We start from the raw sequence: 16,356 nt of genomic DNA on the forward strand, positions 1-16,356 counted from the left end.
TTACAATAGTTTACTGTCAGCAAAACTTCAATCCCAGACCACTGTATGGTGAGCCTAGAGGTGGTTTTCTGTGGGTCACATTTCTGTAAATTCTTCCTCAAAATATGAAGGAAACTATTTACTCTTTCTGCATCATGTGATTGACAACCTCTTCAGCTGAGTTCCTCAGTCTGCACCACATGTCCATGAACCTCTCTGAAGTCTTCCGTTACAGGAGGTGCTTATGAGGCTGTAGGTAGATATATCGGTGTTTGTGCAAGTTCCTGTCTACAGTTTCCTCCTGTCAGGCACACAAAGTGCTACTTGGCTAGAAAGATAAAACTAGAGGACCCAACACACCGAGACAGCTCATATAAATCAACAAGATCAAAGACTCAAGGGCCATTTCACCAGGCCTGCAAGCAATTCTTTCACCATGGTTGACAATATTGTCACTAAGGCTGTCGGGTTAGTTTTGATCACCACAGCTCACATGATTTCCAACGGTAAGCTGTCTCCTTCATCACTGTTAAATCTGTTTAGTAGGTTCTCATGTGCTAAAGGTTGATATTTACATTTACTTTTTAAAACTTATTTTTGTTTGTCTTCTTTATCCTTTTTGAATCACAGTGCCTGTGTTTATAACACGTTATTACTCCATTGCTGTGCCACGATCTTTTCATTTCTGACGTGGTGTCTTCTCGGTTTGACTTTGGTGTCTGTTGTTATGCTGTTGCTGAAAACATTGGACATTATAATGAGCGCGATGTGCACTAATGTGAAGACAAATGCAAGAACAGTATAATGTGTAGCCTTAATAAGTCATTAATACTCATTGACACTTTGTATGTCAAATCCTTTAATACAAATAAATTTGCCTTATTTCCCCATGCTATCCATGGAAAAAAGGCCATAAAAGTTTAAATTATGCCCTTAAATTTTTAAGTAGAACAAATTCTGGGTCATAATATGTATAGACAGATGGAATACTTAGTTAGTGGCACTACTAACAGTTATGATGATCGGTAGCGATGTTTTATTCTGAGCCAGGAGTTTGTTTTGTAGACATACTACTAATAAATAAAGTAGTTTAACAGAACTTGCTACAGCCATGACATATGCAGTGAAAACATACTGATGCTACACAGTGAGGTTGAGAATAAAGGCTTATAAGTTTTCAGGCTGGGTAATAAATTGTGAAGAGATAGAAGAGTTGTGTACTGCACTTTATCTCTCTTCACATGTTGCAAGGGGGAAAACCCAGTATCTGCCATCAAAATGTTCTGTCAGCTCTCTTGTCCATAACTGGGTTGTCTGAAAAAATAAACTTTAACTGGATCATGTATAGTTCATATTTCATAAGAATTAGATGTAGTGACATAGTGATCATTGCACTGCCCATTGGTACACATTGTTTTTTTCTTCACACAGGCTCCAGCCAAGCAGGGGTCACCGGGACCCTCGGCAGCAACATCACCCTTCAATTTCGATTCAATGACACTGTCCTTCATCGTAACAGTCACTTTGCAGTTTATGTAAAAGGCGAGAGAAAGATTTATGAGCGTAAAAAGGCCAAAGCTTGCCCAGGAGGATGTTTTCTTAACATTGACCTTAACAATGCCTCTGTTGAGTACCACATTACAAATCTAAGATTAAATCACAGTGATCTTTACTGGGTCAGTTTGTTCGACTCAGTACCTCCCATTGACAGTAATAAGGTGCAGCTGATCGTCAAAGAGGAGAACAGAAGCAGCACAGGTAAATTCAGACTTTATAATTATAGAGTACACTTACAACAAATGACACCAATATAAATCGATGTGAAGGAAGGACACTTTGTTAGTCTGTGGAGTGTGCAGTGTAAGAAGACTAACCTCCTGTTATTATAAAGATGTCAGGTTGTTATTATAGTCAGCAGATACGCATTAAAAATGAAAAGTTGTTAACTAAAGTTAGTTGATTTATTCATCTCTGAAATATTTCAGGTGAACAACCATGTGCTCATTTGCTGCGGTTTACACAGTTAGCCATCATGCACCACTTCTTTTAAACAGAGAGAAATTGCCCTTCACAACACCATATTGTTTGTTTCATTTACCAAGTAAATATTTACCACAACTGCAATGAATTACCAGGTCATGCCAGTATCTTTTAAAGGATCCTTTTCTACATTTTTTATTATTGTCAACAATTTTGACAAAAAGACCAAAACCATCAACAAATTGATCCTGAAAAGTATTATTTCCTGTATGACAAAAGTCTCATATCACTTATTTCTCTGTGCTATAGAGCTCCATTGTTGTTCAAACACTATTAAGAAACACATCAATGACCAACAGTGTTTCACTAAGTGGCGACTGGATATAATCCTCTCTCATAGTGTATGTGTTTTTATTTTGTTATACCTGACAAAGATTGTCATTACATTTATGCAAAAATGTATATATAAAAACATTATTGTGAAGCCATAAAGCAATCTTACTCATTGATTACTTTGCTACATTGACCATAAATGTCTAATACAACCAGCAATATTAAAAGAATAGTGAATGGCAAGTTTTTTGACAACAGTAGATAAATGTATAATAACTTCATATCATATTGCCCAACCCTTGTGGGAACAATAGATTATTTTGTCTCCATCACACATAAAATGTCCTTCTGCTGTTGAGCTACTAGAGCACAAATAATGTATAAATTCTCAGTTTAAAATAGTTCTAATCAAATGTATTGTTTACTCCTGTATGAGCAACATTTGCTCACAAGAAAATTAGAGTTGTGCTTTGAGCTAAATGCTAATATCAACATATGTTGCTGACATTAGGCAAGTATAATGTTTACCATGTTCATCATTTTAGTTTAGTGTGTTAGCATGCTAACATTTGCTAACTAGCACCAAACACAAAGTACAGATGATGCTGATGGGAAAGTCTCGATTGGAAATGTTGTGGTTTTCATTCAGAACCTTGAATGTGAACCTCATGGTGGCACTAAAGTCATTAGGAAACGTCCTCTCTGCACCATGGGTAACTGAATCAAATTTGATGGCAATCTTTCCAGCAGGTGTTGAGATATTTCAGTCTGGACTTAAGTGATGGACTGACCACTGGACATTGCTATCTATGCTGCTAACATGGCTAAAAACTACAATGTGGGTCACAGTTTTATAATAATATATTATAATAATATATATATATATACATATATATATATATATATATATATATTTTATGATGATTTTTGAATTATTTAAATCTTCAGCCTTTACTTTTCATGGAATTTGTTGACAATAATGAAAATAAAGAAAAACAAGTACTGCTACACATTCTCATCAACGTGCATTTGAGATACTGTTTGCCACTCCACAGAGTGTTAGTTTCACTGCTGGTTAAAGGCGCTAAGTCTGCTACTAAGGTTGTCAGTCAAAAAAGTGAAAGTGTCTGTGCCTTGACATTATGGTCTGCTTCATATCTAATTTAAAAGAAAAAGGGGATTATACTGTATTAGTCTAATTGCATAGGAAAAATGTAGTCACACAATACCTCCCATTAAATTAGAATATAATTTGGTTCCATTTGATCAATTATTACCATGGCACTACTTGCTATGGACATTGAAAAGAAATATCATTTTTCTGTAGCGACATGACTGTATATTTTCATAATTTCCTTTTAACTCCTACAGTTCCTCCGTTGCCGACTAACATCACAATAATCGAAGACAGTGGAAGTTCCAGTTTCTTTTCCTTTCACAACGTCATTGTCCTTGTGGTTTTACCTGTAGTGCTGCTGGCTGCAGCACTTCCCTTGTTGATCTGGTGTCTCGTGATTACCAAAGGTAGGGACACTTGTTTGTTTTACTTGTTTGCCATAACTGATAATTCAGGGATATTGATGTTCTGACTTTTTATATGACTCTTGACATTGACTAGTTGTTGGTTGCTTGTAATTTAGGTCGGCATAGAAGTGTCAGCTGATATCTTAAAATCAAAAACCTAATGTTTGACCTGATAATCCAGCAAAATGAAATCCAAGGTTGGATATATTTAAGGCTACAGTCAGTAGTATTTTTCTACAAATTTTCTTTCAAGTAAATACAGTGAAGATGAGAAGAAATATTGTTATTCTGTGGAAAAAATGTGCAGTTGTGTGGTTGGATGCTCAAAAATGCTAACCAGATTGCAGTTTCACATCCTTTTGATACATGTGATGATTCACTGCTTTTGAAAAGAAGTCCTCCCTCAGAGCATGCAAATGTAAATGTGCCTACTATCACTGATGGATGTGTGGAAAAAAAAAAATTGCTTGCAGTATTTGTTCACTATCATGAGTGCACTCTCACTCAGACATAAACCCCTCTGGCCTACTTTGTGTAGGAACATTGCCGCCCTGAAATATCTGACAGCCCCAGTGACCTCAGAAACCACTTTGACGATTTCCCGTACATGTATACAAATGCAGGCTTTTGCTGACTGTGCATTCCTGTATCATGTCGTGCTTATCCGGTCCAAGGTTGTCCACAGATAGCACTGCTCAAACACAGCTATGAGTCTTCAACTGAGAGAACATCACAACTCTGCAAAGTGACAGATAGTGGAGATGAGCTGTACTTGTCTGCACCATGTCTAGCTTATTTATACTACCAAATCATAAAGGATAGTTTTTTTTCTTACAATGTTATGGAATTGATGCAGTTGAGTATCAGAGCTAGAAGTAAATGAAATCACTGATATAGTTCGATTAAGTCTGACTTCAACAGAATTAATAGGCTTTACTTCAATGTTGTTGTTTTTTTAATACAGGCTTAATTTGATGAACCTCTAATCACTGTTTTTCATTCAGCTTTTGCACAACTTTGCCAGTTAATCCTTCAGACTGTGCAATAATTAATGTATGCATTTTTGCAGAGAGATAGAAAAGAAGATCTTCCACACACTCATGTCTGCATTAAGAATGGAGATGGAGTTGGGAGGTGATTAGCTTAGCTTAGCACAAAAGCTGGAAGCAGAGGGAAACAGTTAGCCTGGCTCTCTCTTATGTTAAAAAAATCTGCATAGCAGCACCTCTAAAGTTCACTACTTAACACTCTTGCTTGTGTAATTTGTACAAAAACAGAAATACAATTTTGTGTTTTTTTTGGGAAGTTACATGCTGCAACTATTAACATGCTGGACACCCTACAGTTTATCCTTTCCCCCCAGTTCTCCTGTGTAGCATCTGCAGCTTTGTCACAGGTTGACAGATATGGTTGTTGACCAAAGTTACTAACTGATGTATTTGCACATGAATGATTCTAACCTGGCAAACTCACTCTGATGACAAGACTCCAGGAATTACGTCAGTATTGATCTGAGAAAGACCATGAATAGACTTATTTGTTGAAATGTCAAACTCTATTATCGCTAATGCTGATTATTTGTCTAACTGACTCTATATTTTACCTGTTTTGCTTCTTGTCCAGAACAACAACAACCACAGCAACAAAACTCTAATCCCACAGTACAGGTAAGAACACTCTCATCATGTCCCTCCTTCAGACACGTGTATGTCAAAGTAAATATTTAAAACTTCTTCCCTATGATTGTCTTTGCAGGAAACAAGTTTGGAATCCAACAGGGTACCTCCACCCTCACTGGTTTACAGCATCCTGGACTTTCCTAAAAGACCTTCTCCAATTTTGGGGATTAATCCAAATGACACAGAATACGCAGCCGTCAACTATCTCCCAGAAAACAGAGTGTGACACACAGCTGAATGTAAACCGACTAATCTGTCTTGGTTTGAGTAAAGGTTTTCCAGATGACTTATATACTGACTATATAAACTAAAAATATATTTCTCGGAGGTGATGAATGCCGTTTTTGTAATAGAGTCATGAACCCTCCAGGATGTGAGCTTCCTGCAATAAATTACAAACAATGCAGTTTTGACTTGATGGGTCATAAGTATGTAGGTCTCGCTTTGTTTTTGGTGGTCGCAAGATTGAATGTTGACAGTTGCCAGTGGCAAACCACAAGCCACCATATAAACTGTTGCAGTAACAAACCAACTTTGCTTTATTTGTTTCAGGGGAATTTTGTAATTGTTAACAAATGCCCTAAAGACACTGAAAGCACCAATGAACTGATCTTACTAACATCCTACTAACAAATGTCCCACGTAACTAAAGTCTATAGAGCCTCCACTGTAATCTGGTCAAATAGATTAAATTTCGTGTTCCTGGGGAAATATTCTGAGAATGTTTTTTGTTGATGATAACAAAAACGTTGAAAACTGCCAACCTTATCTTTTAAAGTAGCTATTTGTAAGTTTTGCCATTGCTACATAGCAGCTGTTTACTTGCCAGTCTTGCTAAGAGCTTCAACCATTGATGCATTTACAATACAGGAGGTTATAATGTGCCGTCTGAGTGGCGGTACTTCTTCAGGGCAGCCTGGATGCTACAATGACTTCTAATTGGAAGTTGATGACAGGTGCCGGCAGGGCAGGAGCTATCTGGTTAGCTTGCTTGCTGACTAGCTTGATAATTTAAGTAGAAGAAAATAAGTGATAGTAATAGAAGCAAAACAAGGAGGTTGCTTTCCAATGCTAGAGACAGCTCTTGGTGAGTACAGGATTGAAGTATGATGCTGAACTTACAATATTTCTTCTAGACTGGTAAGTGAACAGCTGGTAATGCTAACGTTGGCTATGTATCAATAACAAAACTTAGCAATAGCTCCTTTAAGTCACATTACAGTACCCATAGATAATACTGTCACCATGTGTGTAACTACACTTCTAAGGCTGTGGAGGGAAAAATCAGTCAGTTTTTGCCTCAACCTTCTTCCTGAGATTAAATTTGGACCCAAGTGTTTAACTTCACAGTAGTGACATATCTGAAGTGATTTGATTTTTGTTTTTTGTTTTGTTTTTTTTAAGAGAGGAAGTGTGATATCTTTAGTATTTTGCATATCCTCTGTCAATATTTCGTTTTTTTGTCATTCCATTCATCACAGTTTTGAACTTTTGACTCATCAACCTTCCTCTGTTTATGGCTTTTAAAATAAACAAAGCCAAGAATAACCAGTGAAATGAAACAGGGACATGGTGAAATCTTATTTGTAGATAAAGATCTGTTACCAGCTCAACAGTACTGTATCAAAGAATACAGATGTGATCTTTCCATCTACTGACAGTTTTTTCACACTCAGTATTACACATACAACATCTGACACTATCTCACTACCATTTTCCATTGCATGGCATCTGAAGTTCTCTTTTAACTGAGTGATGTTTTAATAGATTTGTCAGACAAATTATTGATTTAGTTCTCATACCATGTATTTTTATGTGTTACAAATGTATTATGTAGAATAAAACTCACCCAACATATGTACATGATAGTGACAGGCATCTCGCATGTTGGTTGTTACTCAGGAAGGAAAATAACTGACTAAGCCAGTAAATAATGACAGTGGTGTTAAGATCGATGGTCACATGGCATGCAACCAAACACAGACTGAAGGTTCATCTCTGTTCTGAAAACCTTGGTGGTGAAATAGCAAAAGTAAATTTTGAAAGCTACAAAGTTTATTGTCCCAACAGGTGTTATTATTTCACATATTACTGAACAGTTTCTTCCTGAAAAGCACACAGTATTTAGTGAGTGAATGTCAAAATAAGAAACTTTTGTGTGTGTAAATAATGTTGTGTTCATAATTGTCGGTTCTATGAGTCTCATGTACTGTAAGTAACAGCAGAGCATGTTCGAGGCACTATATGAAATGAGATCAAATGCAATGTGCATGGTTCACATTGTGTTTTAGTTGTAAAAAAAAAAAAAAGAAGTATTCTTGTACTTGTTAAGCTTGTGCCCTGAATAAAATAGCTGCTGATTCCACTTTGTACACTACATGTATCTGGTTTTTGGCTCTTCATTGTTTTTAGTAGTTATTCAAACAACATTTCAGCAAGTGGAGTTTAAACACCATTGTTTTATTAGTCACAGGTATTGCTAAAGTGGCCGGGTTTTACCCAGCCGTCAGTAGCTTACGTTACACCACGCTGCACCGATCCACTACGCATTCAGGGTCGTTCTTTTTAGTGCATCAGTGGGGTTGGCCCGTATGAATTGGTGATAACCACACCATTTGTTTTTGTGTGAACCCTGTGCGATGTTGCCTTTCTGAAGCTGCACACAGGGTCCCAGGTGCAAGTGCTAGTTCAGCATTTAACGTTATGACACCTAGATTTGAACAATGCAAAGTCTGTACAATAGCTACTTTCAATTTTGCCTCCAGCCCCCAAAAGGCCTGAATGCAGCCCTGTTGCAGTGCGTGCCTTGTGGTAGCCTCATGATAGCCTGTATGCTTCTTTGATCTGAATTACTTCTTACAATTTTGGTTAGTGTTCGTTCAGTAAGTTTCATTTCATGGTAATGGACATGCTAATGAGTGGCCAGACCTTTTCTCTCACAACCCAGACTTGTAGAAATGGGTAAACCCCTGAAAATTCAATTTAAATTTCCTTCAAATTAGTATTTCTTTGAGTCATTTGACAGTGGAAACAAAACAACATCTTGCGTGATCAGCAATAAGGACAAACGCAGTAAGAAATCACACAAGTTCAATGTTGTCTCATGAGTTTTCCAAAAAAACCATCTGAGTTACGTTAACTAAACTTGAGAGAACAACTTTAGTAAATTTTAACAGATGAATCGACATCTGTTCGGTCACACTGAGAGTCATTACAGAGAGATTTGTTTTCCATTCAGTTCTTCATTTGAGATGAAGATTAGTGAAATAACGTATGTAGATAATATATGTAGTATTTTGTTACGATTATGGTATTGTTAACTATGAATTCACTATGATTGTTCTTTAAGATGTCTCTAACCCTATTTGAAAAAGATTAAATCCATATTTCAGCTATCTGAAACTGAACTTTAAGCTAGCTCTGGTGTGTTGTGAGGTGTGAACCTGCACAACACTGCCTAGCATTGTGAAATGTGGTAGGTAATATCTCAATTGTAACATCTGACTGTTAAATTTGACTCTACTACTGTTTGTTTCCACAGATGTTGCATCAGTTTGTTACCTCCTATTTTAATCTTTTTTATTTTCATGTTCCATGTGAACAAACAGTGGCCTAACCTACAACTGTGAGAGTCTAGCTCCTGAAATACCCAAAGCAGCGTGATGTGCTATTGATTCAGAAGCGCTACAGGCAGGTCACTCATTACACCGACTGGCCCTTCTTCCATTTTGGTCCGTGCAGGGACATATTTATTTGAAGATATTAAAATACTCTACTTCATTTATAAATACATTGTTTTTTCAACAAAAAGTTTAATAACCAGCCGTAAAATTAAATTTCTAACTGAAAATTCCAGAATCTATTTCAAAAGTTTAACTTCTGGACGTAACGTCTCTGGTTTCAGGTTCCCACGTCACACTTGTGTAAGTTGCATACTGGACCTTGACTGGTTGGGGAATTTTTTCAGAGCATCGTATCAGCTCAGTGTATGTAGGAGTGAAAGCGTCAACTGAACCCTGAAGATAATCATTGAAGTGAAACTGTTGCTGCCTCTCGCTTCTTTGAGGTAAAGATGGACTTCAATGTCTTGTGTTAGTAGTGAGCATGTTTGCTGCTGTGCTCCACCTGTTGCAGTGGCACAAGCAAACAATGTGCACTTTGCACAACATAACACCCACCTCTACTGTATCAACGTTTCTCATAAACAAACCAAACCTTTTCCATTACAGGGCCGCTGAGCTGTTGCATCTTCTAACCAAGCAACATTGCAATGCAAACAATGACAAATAATGTTATCTCTGTGTGTGTATCTGTGTGTGTACCACAATAGTGTGTTGACTTCACCTGAATGGCACTACATTATCAGGATTATTGCATTAACAGGAGGCCTCTGATGTATGTAGCTCAATTGTAATGATCACAATTCCTACTCATTGCATTTTGCACCATTTGTTCTGTCATTCCCTCCCTGTCCTTCAGAAGTGTTTTTCCTGCCTTTTATCATTACATGGCCTCCACACCCATCTGCACACCTGCTCCCAATTCCTTGATAGGCTCCCCAGTATACCAGCCCTTTAGCCAGTTCCCTGCCAGGCTGGCTGCAGTGTTTTACCTGACAAAGGTTGATGCTTTCTAAAGTTAAAGCTCCAGCTGGGAAACTTGGACAAATTCCATGCACGTCAATAAATGCTGTTAAGAAAATAAGACAGATAATGTATGTGAAAATTAATCATAAATGTTGCAAGCTAGTTAACTGGCTATGTGGAGAAGCTAGCTAGCTAACTAATTACATATTGCTAGCTGAGACTTATTATAGAAAGGAATGCTGCCTGCTGTAGGTTTTTCTCGTGGTCAGCCATGTTGATTGTTGACGTTGGGTGTAACAGGTGGTGGAGTGCTTCAAGCTCGGAAATGTCGAGTTTTCAGTTTGGAAATTTCTGACCTCTGATGCGAACAGAATGAGAACAAAGACTTGTACAATTAGAATAGATTTGCAAGTGTTCACGTGGTTGTATGATTACAGAGTTGGTCATGGGAGGATTAAAATGCATTCACAATATCATATCTATTAAATTTTGCTTTCCATTTGGTATCCATATTTGTTTGGTTTTTAGGAACTTTTAGGAATCCCAAGTCTATATATAAGATCTTTAAGAAAAATCAAAGCTTCCCACATGTAATTATGACTTGGAAGTTAACGTCAAGGCTATTTACAAGTCAAAACTCATAATTATGCTCACTCCAATATGAACACAGTTGTGTGAAGTCAAAGAAGGATTTTTATTCTCACATTATTTTTTGAGAGGTCAGAAGTGGTGAAAGCATCCAGTATTTGTGCAACAAAATTGATTTTTTTTTTTTTTTTTCATTTTATCCCTGTGATTATCTTGTGACTCTTGTGATTTATCAGTGGAGCCGTTGCTGTTTTTATGCTTCTACCTGCTTTATGACCCATTGAATGCGTGTGTTATAATCCGTTAATGCAGAGCTGTTGATCTGTAGGAGTGTTATTAACATAGATTCTGTTTTCCGCTTGAAATCAGCAGAAAGATCAGCGAGCTGTGGTTTGATTCTAAAAATTGGAAGGTTTCAGAAGTCAGCTAATCAAATTTATAACATGTAATCTGGTCAGAGCTAATTTTCCACTTATTGTTCCTAAACATTATCATTTCCTCTTCAAAGAGCGCTCACACTTACAGTATGAGTGATTGTCACAGTTGTGTCAGTTACATTAATTTCATCAACTTTCCACAACTAACTAACTCGAATCTTGTTAGCCTTGCTGGCATCAGAGCGCTCTCATTCCTTTCTGCCTTTGACATGAATCATATTCATAGAACCTTCTACACAGCAGACACTTTGACCTTTCATTGCAGGAAAAGCACAGGAACTGTAATAACATTAATGATGGCTGTGTTTTAGTAACAAATGCAATGCAGCAGTTAACAAGTTATTAGTTAAACCTGAGTTTGATGAGTAAACTAGATTCATTTCACTTTAGTTTCACCCCATATTTCCCCCCTGGCCATGTGGAATCCATGGGACCCGCTGCATTGGAGCGAAGCTGAACATTATGATCTTCAAGAGATTGATGGGGTTTTCTTTTTTTGTCCAGCAGCTGATTTTTCTCACTTTTAAATGTTAAAAGCTGGTTTGAAGTTCCAGCCTGGACTCTGGAAACTTTAACCACAATCCCCCAAATATGAAAGGCCAAGTTTTGCTATCCAAGTGTGCAGTTCGTGTGCTGATTTAATCTCACAAAATGCTTCTGTTGGATTTCTGCTCATATTATTTATTTGTGAGTTACATGATACAAAATACTGTTAATATTTCTTGATGACATCAAGAAACATCATTACCTATAAAGAGCCTCCTGAAACAGGCATTTTGTTTCTAATAATATTATATTGTATATCTCTACCATGCAAACAAAGCACAGCATGTATTGCGGGTATTACGTGTTTTTCCTACCTTGACTTTCAGATGATACATGCCTTTCCCTTTCATGTCAACATTAGTTATTCATCTTTTAATTTGGTTTCACCTCTCTAAATCTCAGCCCACATCTCTATGTTTATCAAATAGAGAAAGAACATTACAAGTGAAAACAACATGGAAATTCTGTCTAATTATCAAGCTAATCTTTCCTTACCCACACCTCAAACAGTCCAGCTAAAGGCCAACTTCTCCACCATTTTGTTGCACAGCCACAATATAGCAAGCAATTCCTGATTATTTCATCTTGCTGCTCTCTACTTCCATCTTCCTACCCAGATACTTTCTGCCATCTGCTTGGTTGTAATGGAGGTCAATCCACTGGAGGCTCAAACACAAATAACGACTCAGGTTTTCATTATGAATTAATTGCCCAGAAATATACAACCCAGAAACTGCCTGTCTGCTTATAAATCCTCAGACTGTATTGGATACACAGACTCAAAGGGATTTGGAAGTTTCTGATATCAACTTCAAATGATATTATGAAAAATCCCTGCCAGGAGGAATTTTATCTGCAAAACAAATTTTTCTTTCCACATATTTTACCGTCTCAGTCTCTCAGTTTATTTTCTTCTATGTCATTGCTTGCTGGTCAATCTCTCTACCTCAACACCACTGCCCTAACTTTCCCGATGGAGAGTGAAGAATCTTAAACACAAGGTTTTTAGAGAATGTTCATGACATGTCAGTTTCAAGCCAGCTCTCAAAAACTGTAAATTTTCAACTGCATATAAATGTTTTAATGCAAAGTATATCTGAAGAGGATTTTTTTTTTTGTAATTTAGTGACCTCATTGCTCAAGTAAAAAGTCAGTTAGAAAAGTCAGCTGAGACTGCCCTCTGGTGGCAGTGAGTTGCAGTACTTGAAAACTCCACAGGTCAGGTACACATTTTTGTCTTGCAAACCACAAGACACACACAGGCATGCTGTATTAATATACAGTAGTAATACCAACTTGGAACAAAAATATGACAAAATATTTATTTACTTATGTAGTAAATATAATGTAACCAAATGAAAGAGCGCCATCTCCAGGTCAGCCTATCAAGCGTAAAGGAGAGCCATACACTTGTGAAGACTTTAACTTCTAGGTTGTCTGCCAAATTAGTAAATGTAATTTATTTACCTACAAATAAAGTGCATCAGAGCTTAAAGCTCTAAACATTCACCATCTTCCTGTGTGCCAAAAAAAAAAGATAAATTCAATTTAGTTCAATTTAGTTCAGAAAATTAAAATTGAAAATATATGTATGACATGACTGAATCCTAAACTAACCACTGCACATCCCATCCAATCGGACGGTTAATAGTATGGCTGGACTGGTAATCTGGTATACGGGACATTTTCCCAGTGGGCCAACTCACCTTGGGGCCGATATGATTTGAATTTTTAATATTTATTTTAAAAAACAAACAAACAAACAAACAAACAAAACACCCCTCCACACGAACATACACATACTCGATCATCAACGACCAGACCATAATACTGGGGCAGCGGCCCATTGGTTCTTTTTTCTTATGACACAAGTAAGACCAGCCCATTCACATCTCCAACTGTGCTGGCCGATTTTTTGTCCCAGTCCTGCCCTGTCGACGAGCATGCATCATTTTATCAACAGCAGGTTTTCAGCCCTGCAGGGTCTGTTCTGTTTTTAATTTACATGTTGGCCTTAGGTCACATAGACCAACATTTTATTTCTTCTCCTTTTGTGCTAAAGACAAACAATCTTTCTTCAATGCAGTGAAAAGTTTCTGAATTTGAATACTACTGAGGGAAAATAATAAAGTAATAATCACTGGTCCAGTCTGTTCCCAGAGCTGTGTGGCCTTAATATTCCACGATAAAAAGATACAACTTAACATTTAGATGACTAATTCTTTTTTATACACTCATCTCTATCTCCGTTATGTCTCTGTAGTTTCTGTCTGCTTGGATTTGATACCATTTGTGCAATAACATCTTAGAGATTTCACGTTTAGACAAGATTAAAATATCTGTTACCAGATAAATTTTCAACGCCTCTAGATCTCATTTTGGCATGTGAACTCAGCCTATGGGTTGTTCCATTCTAAGCTAATAGGGGTGTTAAATAGTTTGTGGGGCTCACAACCCAAAATATTAGGTTGAGCTGAGGCTCACCTTAAAGCCTACAGTTTACTTCACCATGTTGATGAACTGTTTATCCCATTCCATTTCAATTCCAGTTTCAATATCAATATCAGAATCAATCAGTTCTTAATCTGTCTGCTTGTAATGTTACAGTCTTACCACTAGATGTCCCTATACACATTCACATGTCTGTGCCATCACTAAATGAAGCTGTGTGACCAGCAAGTATGAGTCATGTGCCGAATTGTTGGTAATTCAACATACAGTTATGGTCAGAAAAGTTTGCATAAGGTTGAAGTTAAAAATTGAACTGTAAGTCATCATTTCTACAGTACATTGAGCCTATTTGTTCAAAAGAAGAACCTTTGAATCAACACTGTGTAAAGCTCATGTTTCAACATTTAAACACCAACATTTAATCAATATTGTCTCAATGTTGTAACTGCCAACTTTCCCCTTAAATATATTAATTTAAACGAGGACTTAGGAACAACCATTTAATTTGCCCAGTGTTCTCTCACCAGTCTGTGGAGAAGAAGGTAATGTTTAATCTTTTAACTAAGGACAATCCTACGTCAACTTATAGCTGCAAACTGGCAGACCATTATTTTCAGGTTCTTTAGCAGTGTACTGCTGGGTTGGGTTGCCAATGTGAGATCAACAATACAAGCAATTCCTTACATGTTCCATTATCCTGCTGTCTGTTAAGTTTGACTAAAGTTGTAAATGATTAGTTAATTAATTATTGTATGTGGTTGTATATGCTGCTAAACAAAAAGTGCCAGATAGCATAAGGCTATCCATCAGATGCCTGCCGCGCATACAGTCTTCATCAGGGTCTGCATTCTCTGGAGAAGAACCTGCTCCGCTATCGTAGGGTGCAGACTCCAGCTCTGCTGCCCAGGTTGAACTTAGTGTGGACAAAAAGTTCAAACCTTTTAGGCCACTGGTGGCGAATTGCCGCCCCAACACAAGCATCTTGGTGGAGGTGATGACGGCAGAGGAGAAAGAAAAGACTTGTCTCACTGTATGAGGGAGGCTTCTCCATGGCAGAGCTCTTTGGTAAGATCAAGACTCTTGTGCCTTTTGGACCAGCTGGTGTGCTACTATCTCAGTGATGTGGAGAAATCCCTCCTCTCCCAGTGCCGCCTTTAACTTAATATCAAATAAAGATTTTAGTTGATGAAGATAGCATGATGATGCAGTGGTTAGTATTGTCACCGGCAGCAAGCTCTTTCTGACTTCCTCTTCCTGTGTTGAGTTTGTAGACACCTCTCTATGGCTTTCCATCTGTGTGGTTTTCCTCTGGGTGTCTGAAGACTTGCACATTAGGTCAATTTATCACTGTAAATTGCCTGTATGAGTGATAGATAAGCAATGTGTTTTACTTGCGCTGTGAATGTTATCCAAAGTATATTTATATGCTTCACATCTATTATCCAACCATTGTGCTGAACACAATGTTTCAACATCTATTTGGTTTAGGCTAGTTCCTGAAACAATGAGATCAAGGTTATAAGCAAAAATGAGTTTCCTCCACCATGTGATTGCTGGTAAAGAGTTTGGGCAGGGAGGGAGACAGAGTTGAGCTGCCACTCCATCACATCGAAAGGAGACATTTTTCATCAAGAGCCTCCTTGGCGTCTTCCTCTGGAGGTTTTCCGGGCACATCCAACTGGTAGGAGACCCCAAGGAAGACACAGAATACACTGGAGAGAGTATTTGCAAGTAATTTGTTATGAAACTGTAACTTGAAAATGGGAATTGGTTAAAGAAAAATGAGGATGTAAGACAAGGAAGTGTTACAGGAGAATGAGCTCCACAGTCTCCAAAACCACAACATGAGCTGGAAAGGTATATCACATTTTTAAATAGCTGAACATTTTTTCACATCCCAATATGTGACAGATTAAAAGCAGTTACTGAACATGTATACAGCTACACAAAATCCGAGATTATGGGATGATTACCTGAGGGAATACAGGAATAAACAGTGCAGGAGAGCCCTCCATTATTTCCTTCAAAGTCTTTCCCATCATTGAGTTGCTCTGAAAAGTTTTATAACTTGATATTTTACTTAAAAAAATAATAATAATTAATTGGACTAAAGAATTATTTGGGCCATCACTGCTACTGCAAAACAGAGTGAGCTTCCTCTGATTACTCAGATTTACAACTGAATATTTAATTTAAACGTAATTTTAACATACGTGTAATTTGAAAAGTCCACAATACTGCAAAACTATTCGA

General features: G+C 37.4%; 1 protein-coding gene across 1 annotated transcript; it reads left to right on the forward strand.

Moving 5' to 3' along the window:
• The first annotated feature begins 212 nt into the window (after positions 1-212).
• Positions 213-7,872, forward strand: LOC147817939 (uncharacterized). Its single transcript, XM_087179372.1, has 5 exons — positions 213-485; positions 1,411-1,737; positions 3,664-3,816; positions 5,440-5,483; positions 5,572-7,872. The coding sequence occupies exons 1-5, from the start codon at positions 416-418 to the stop codon at positions 5,719-5,721; spliced, it is 744 nt and encodes a 247-aa protein (XP_087035498.1). The 5' UTR covers positions 213-415; the 3' UTR covers positions 5,722-7,872.
• The last annotated feature ends 8,484 nt before the right edge of the window (positions 7,873-16,356 follow it).

Source organism: Seriola lalandi, unplaced genomic scaffold (genome assembly GCF_002814215.2).
Source record: "Seriola lalandi dorsalis isolate HSWRI2012SDOR001 ecotype SW California unplaced genomic scaffold, Sedor1 jcf7180002054829, whole genome shotgun sequence".
NCBI classification, from domain to species: Eukaryota; Metazoa; Chordata; class Actinopteri; order Carangiformes; family Carangidae; genus Seriola; species Seriola lalandi.

Bases quoted from the DNA above. Each gene is read 5' to 3' on its own strand.
- LOC147817939 (XM_087179372.1), top strand. From the start codon at position 416: ATGGTTGACAATATTGTCACTAAGGCTGTCGGGTTAGTTTTGATCACC. The intron at 486-1,410 runs GTAAGCTGTCTC...TTCTTCACACAG, and splicing joins AGCTCACATGATTTCCAACG to GCTCCAGCCAAGCAGGGGTC. The intron at 5,484-5,571 runs GTAAGAACACTC...TTGTCTTTGCAG, and splicing joins ACTCTAATCCCACAGTACAG to GAAACAAGTTTGGAATCCAA.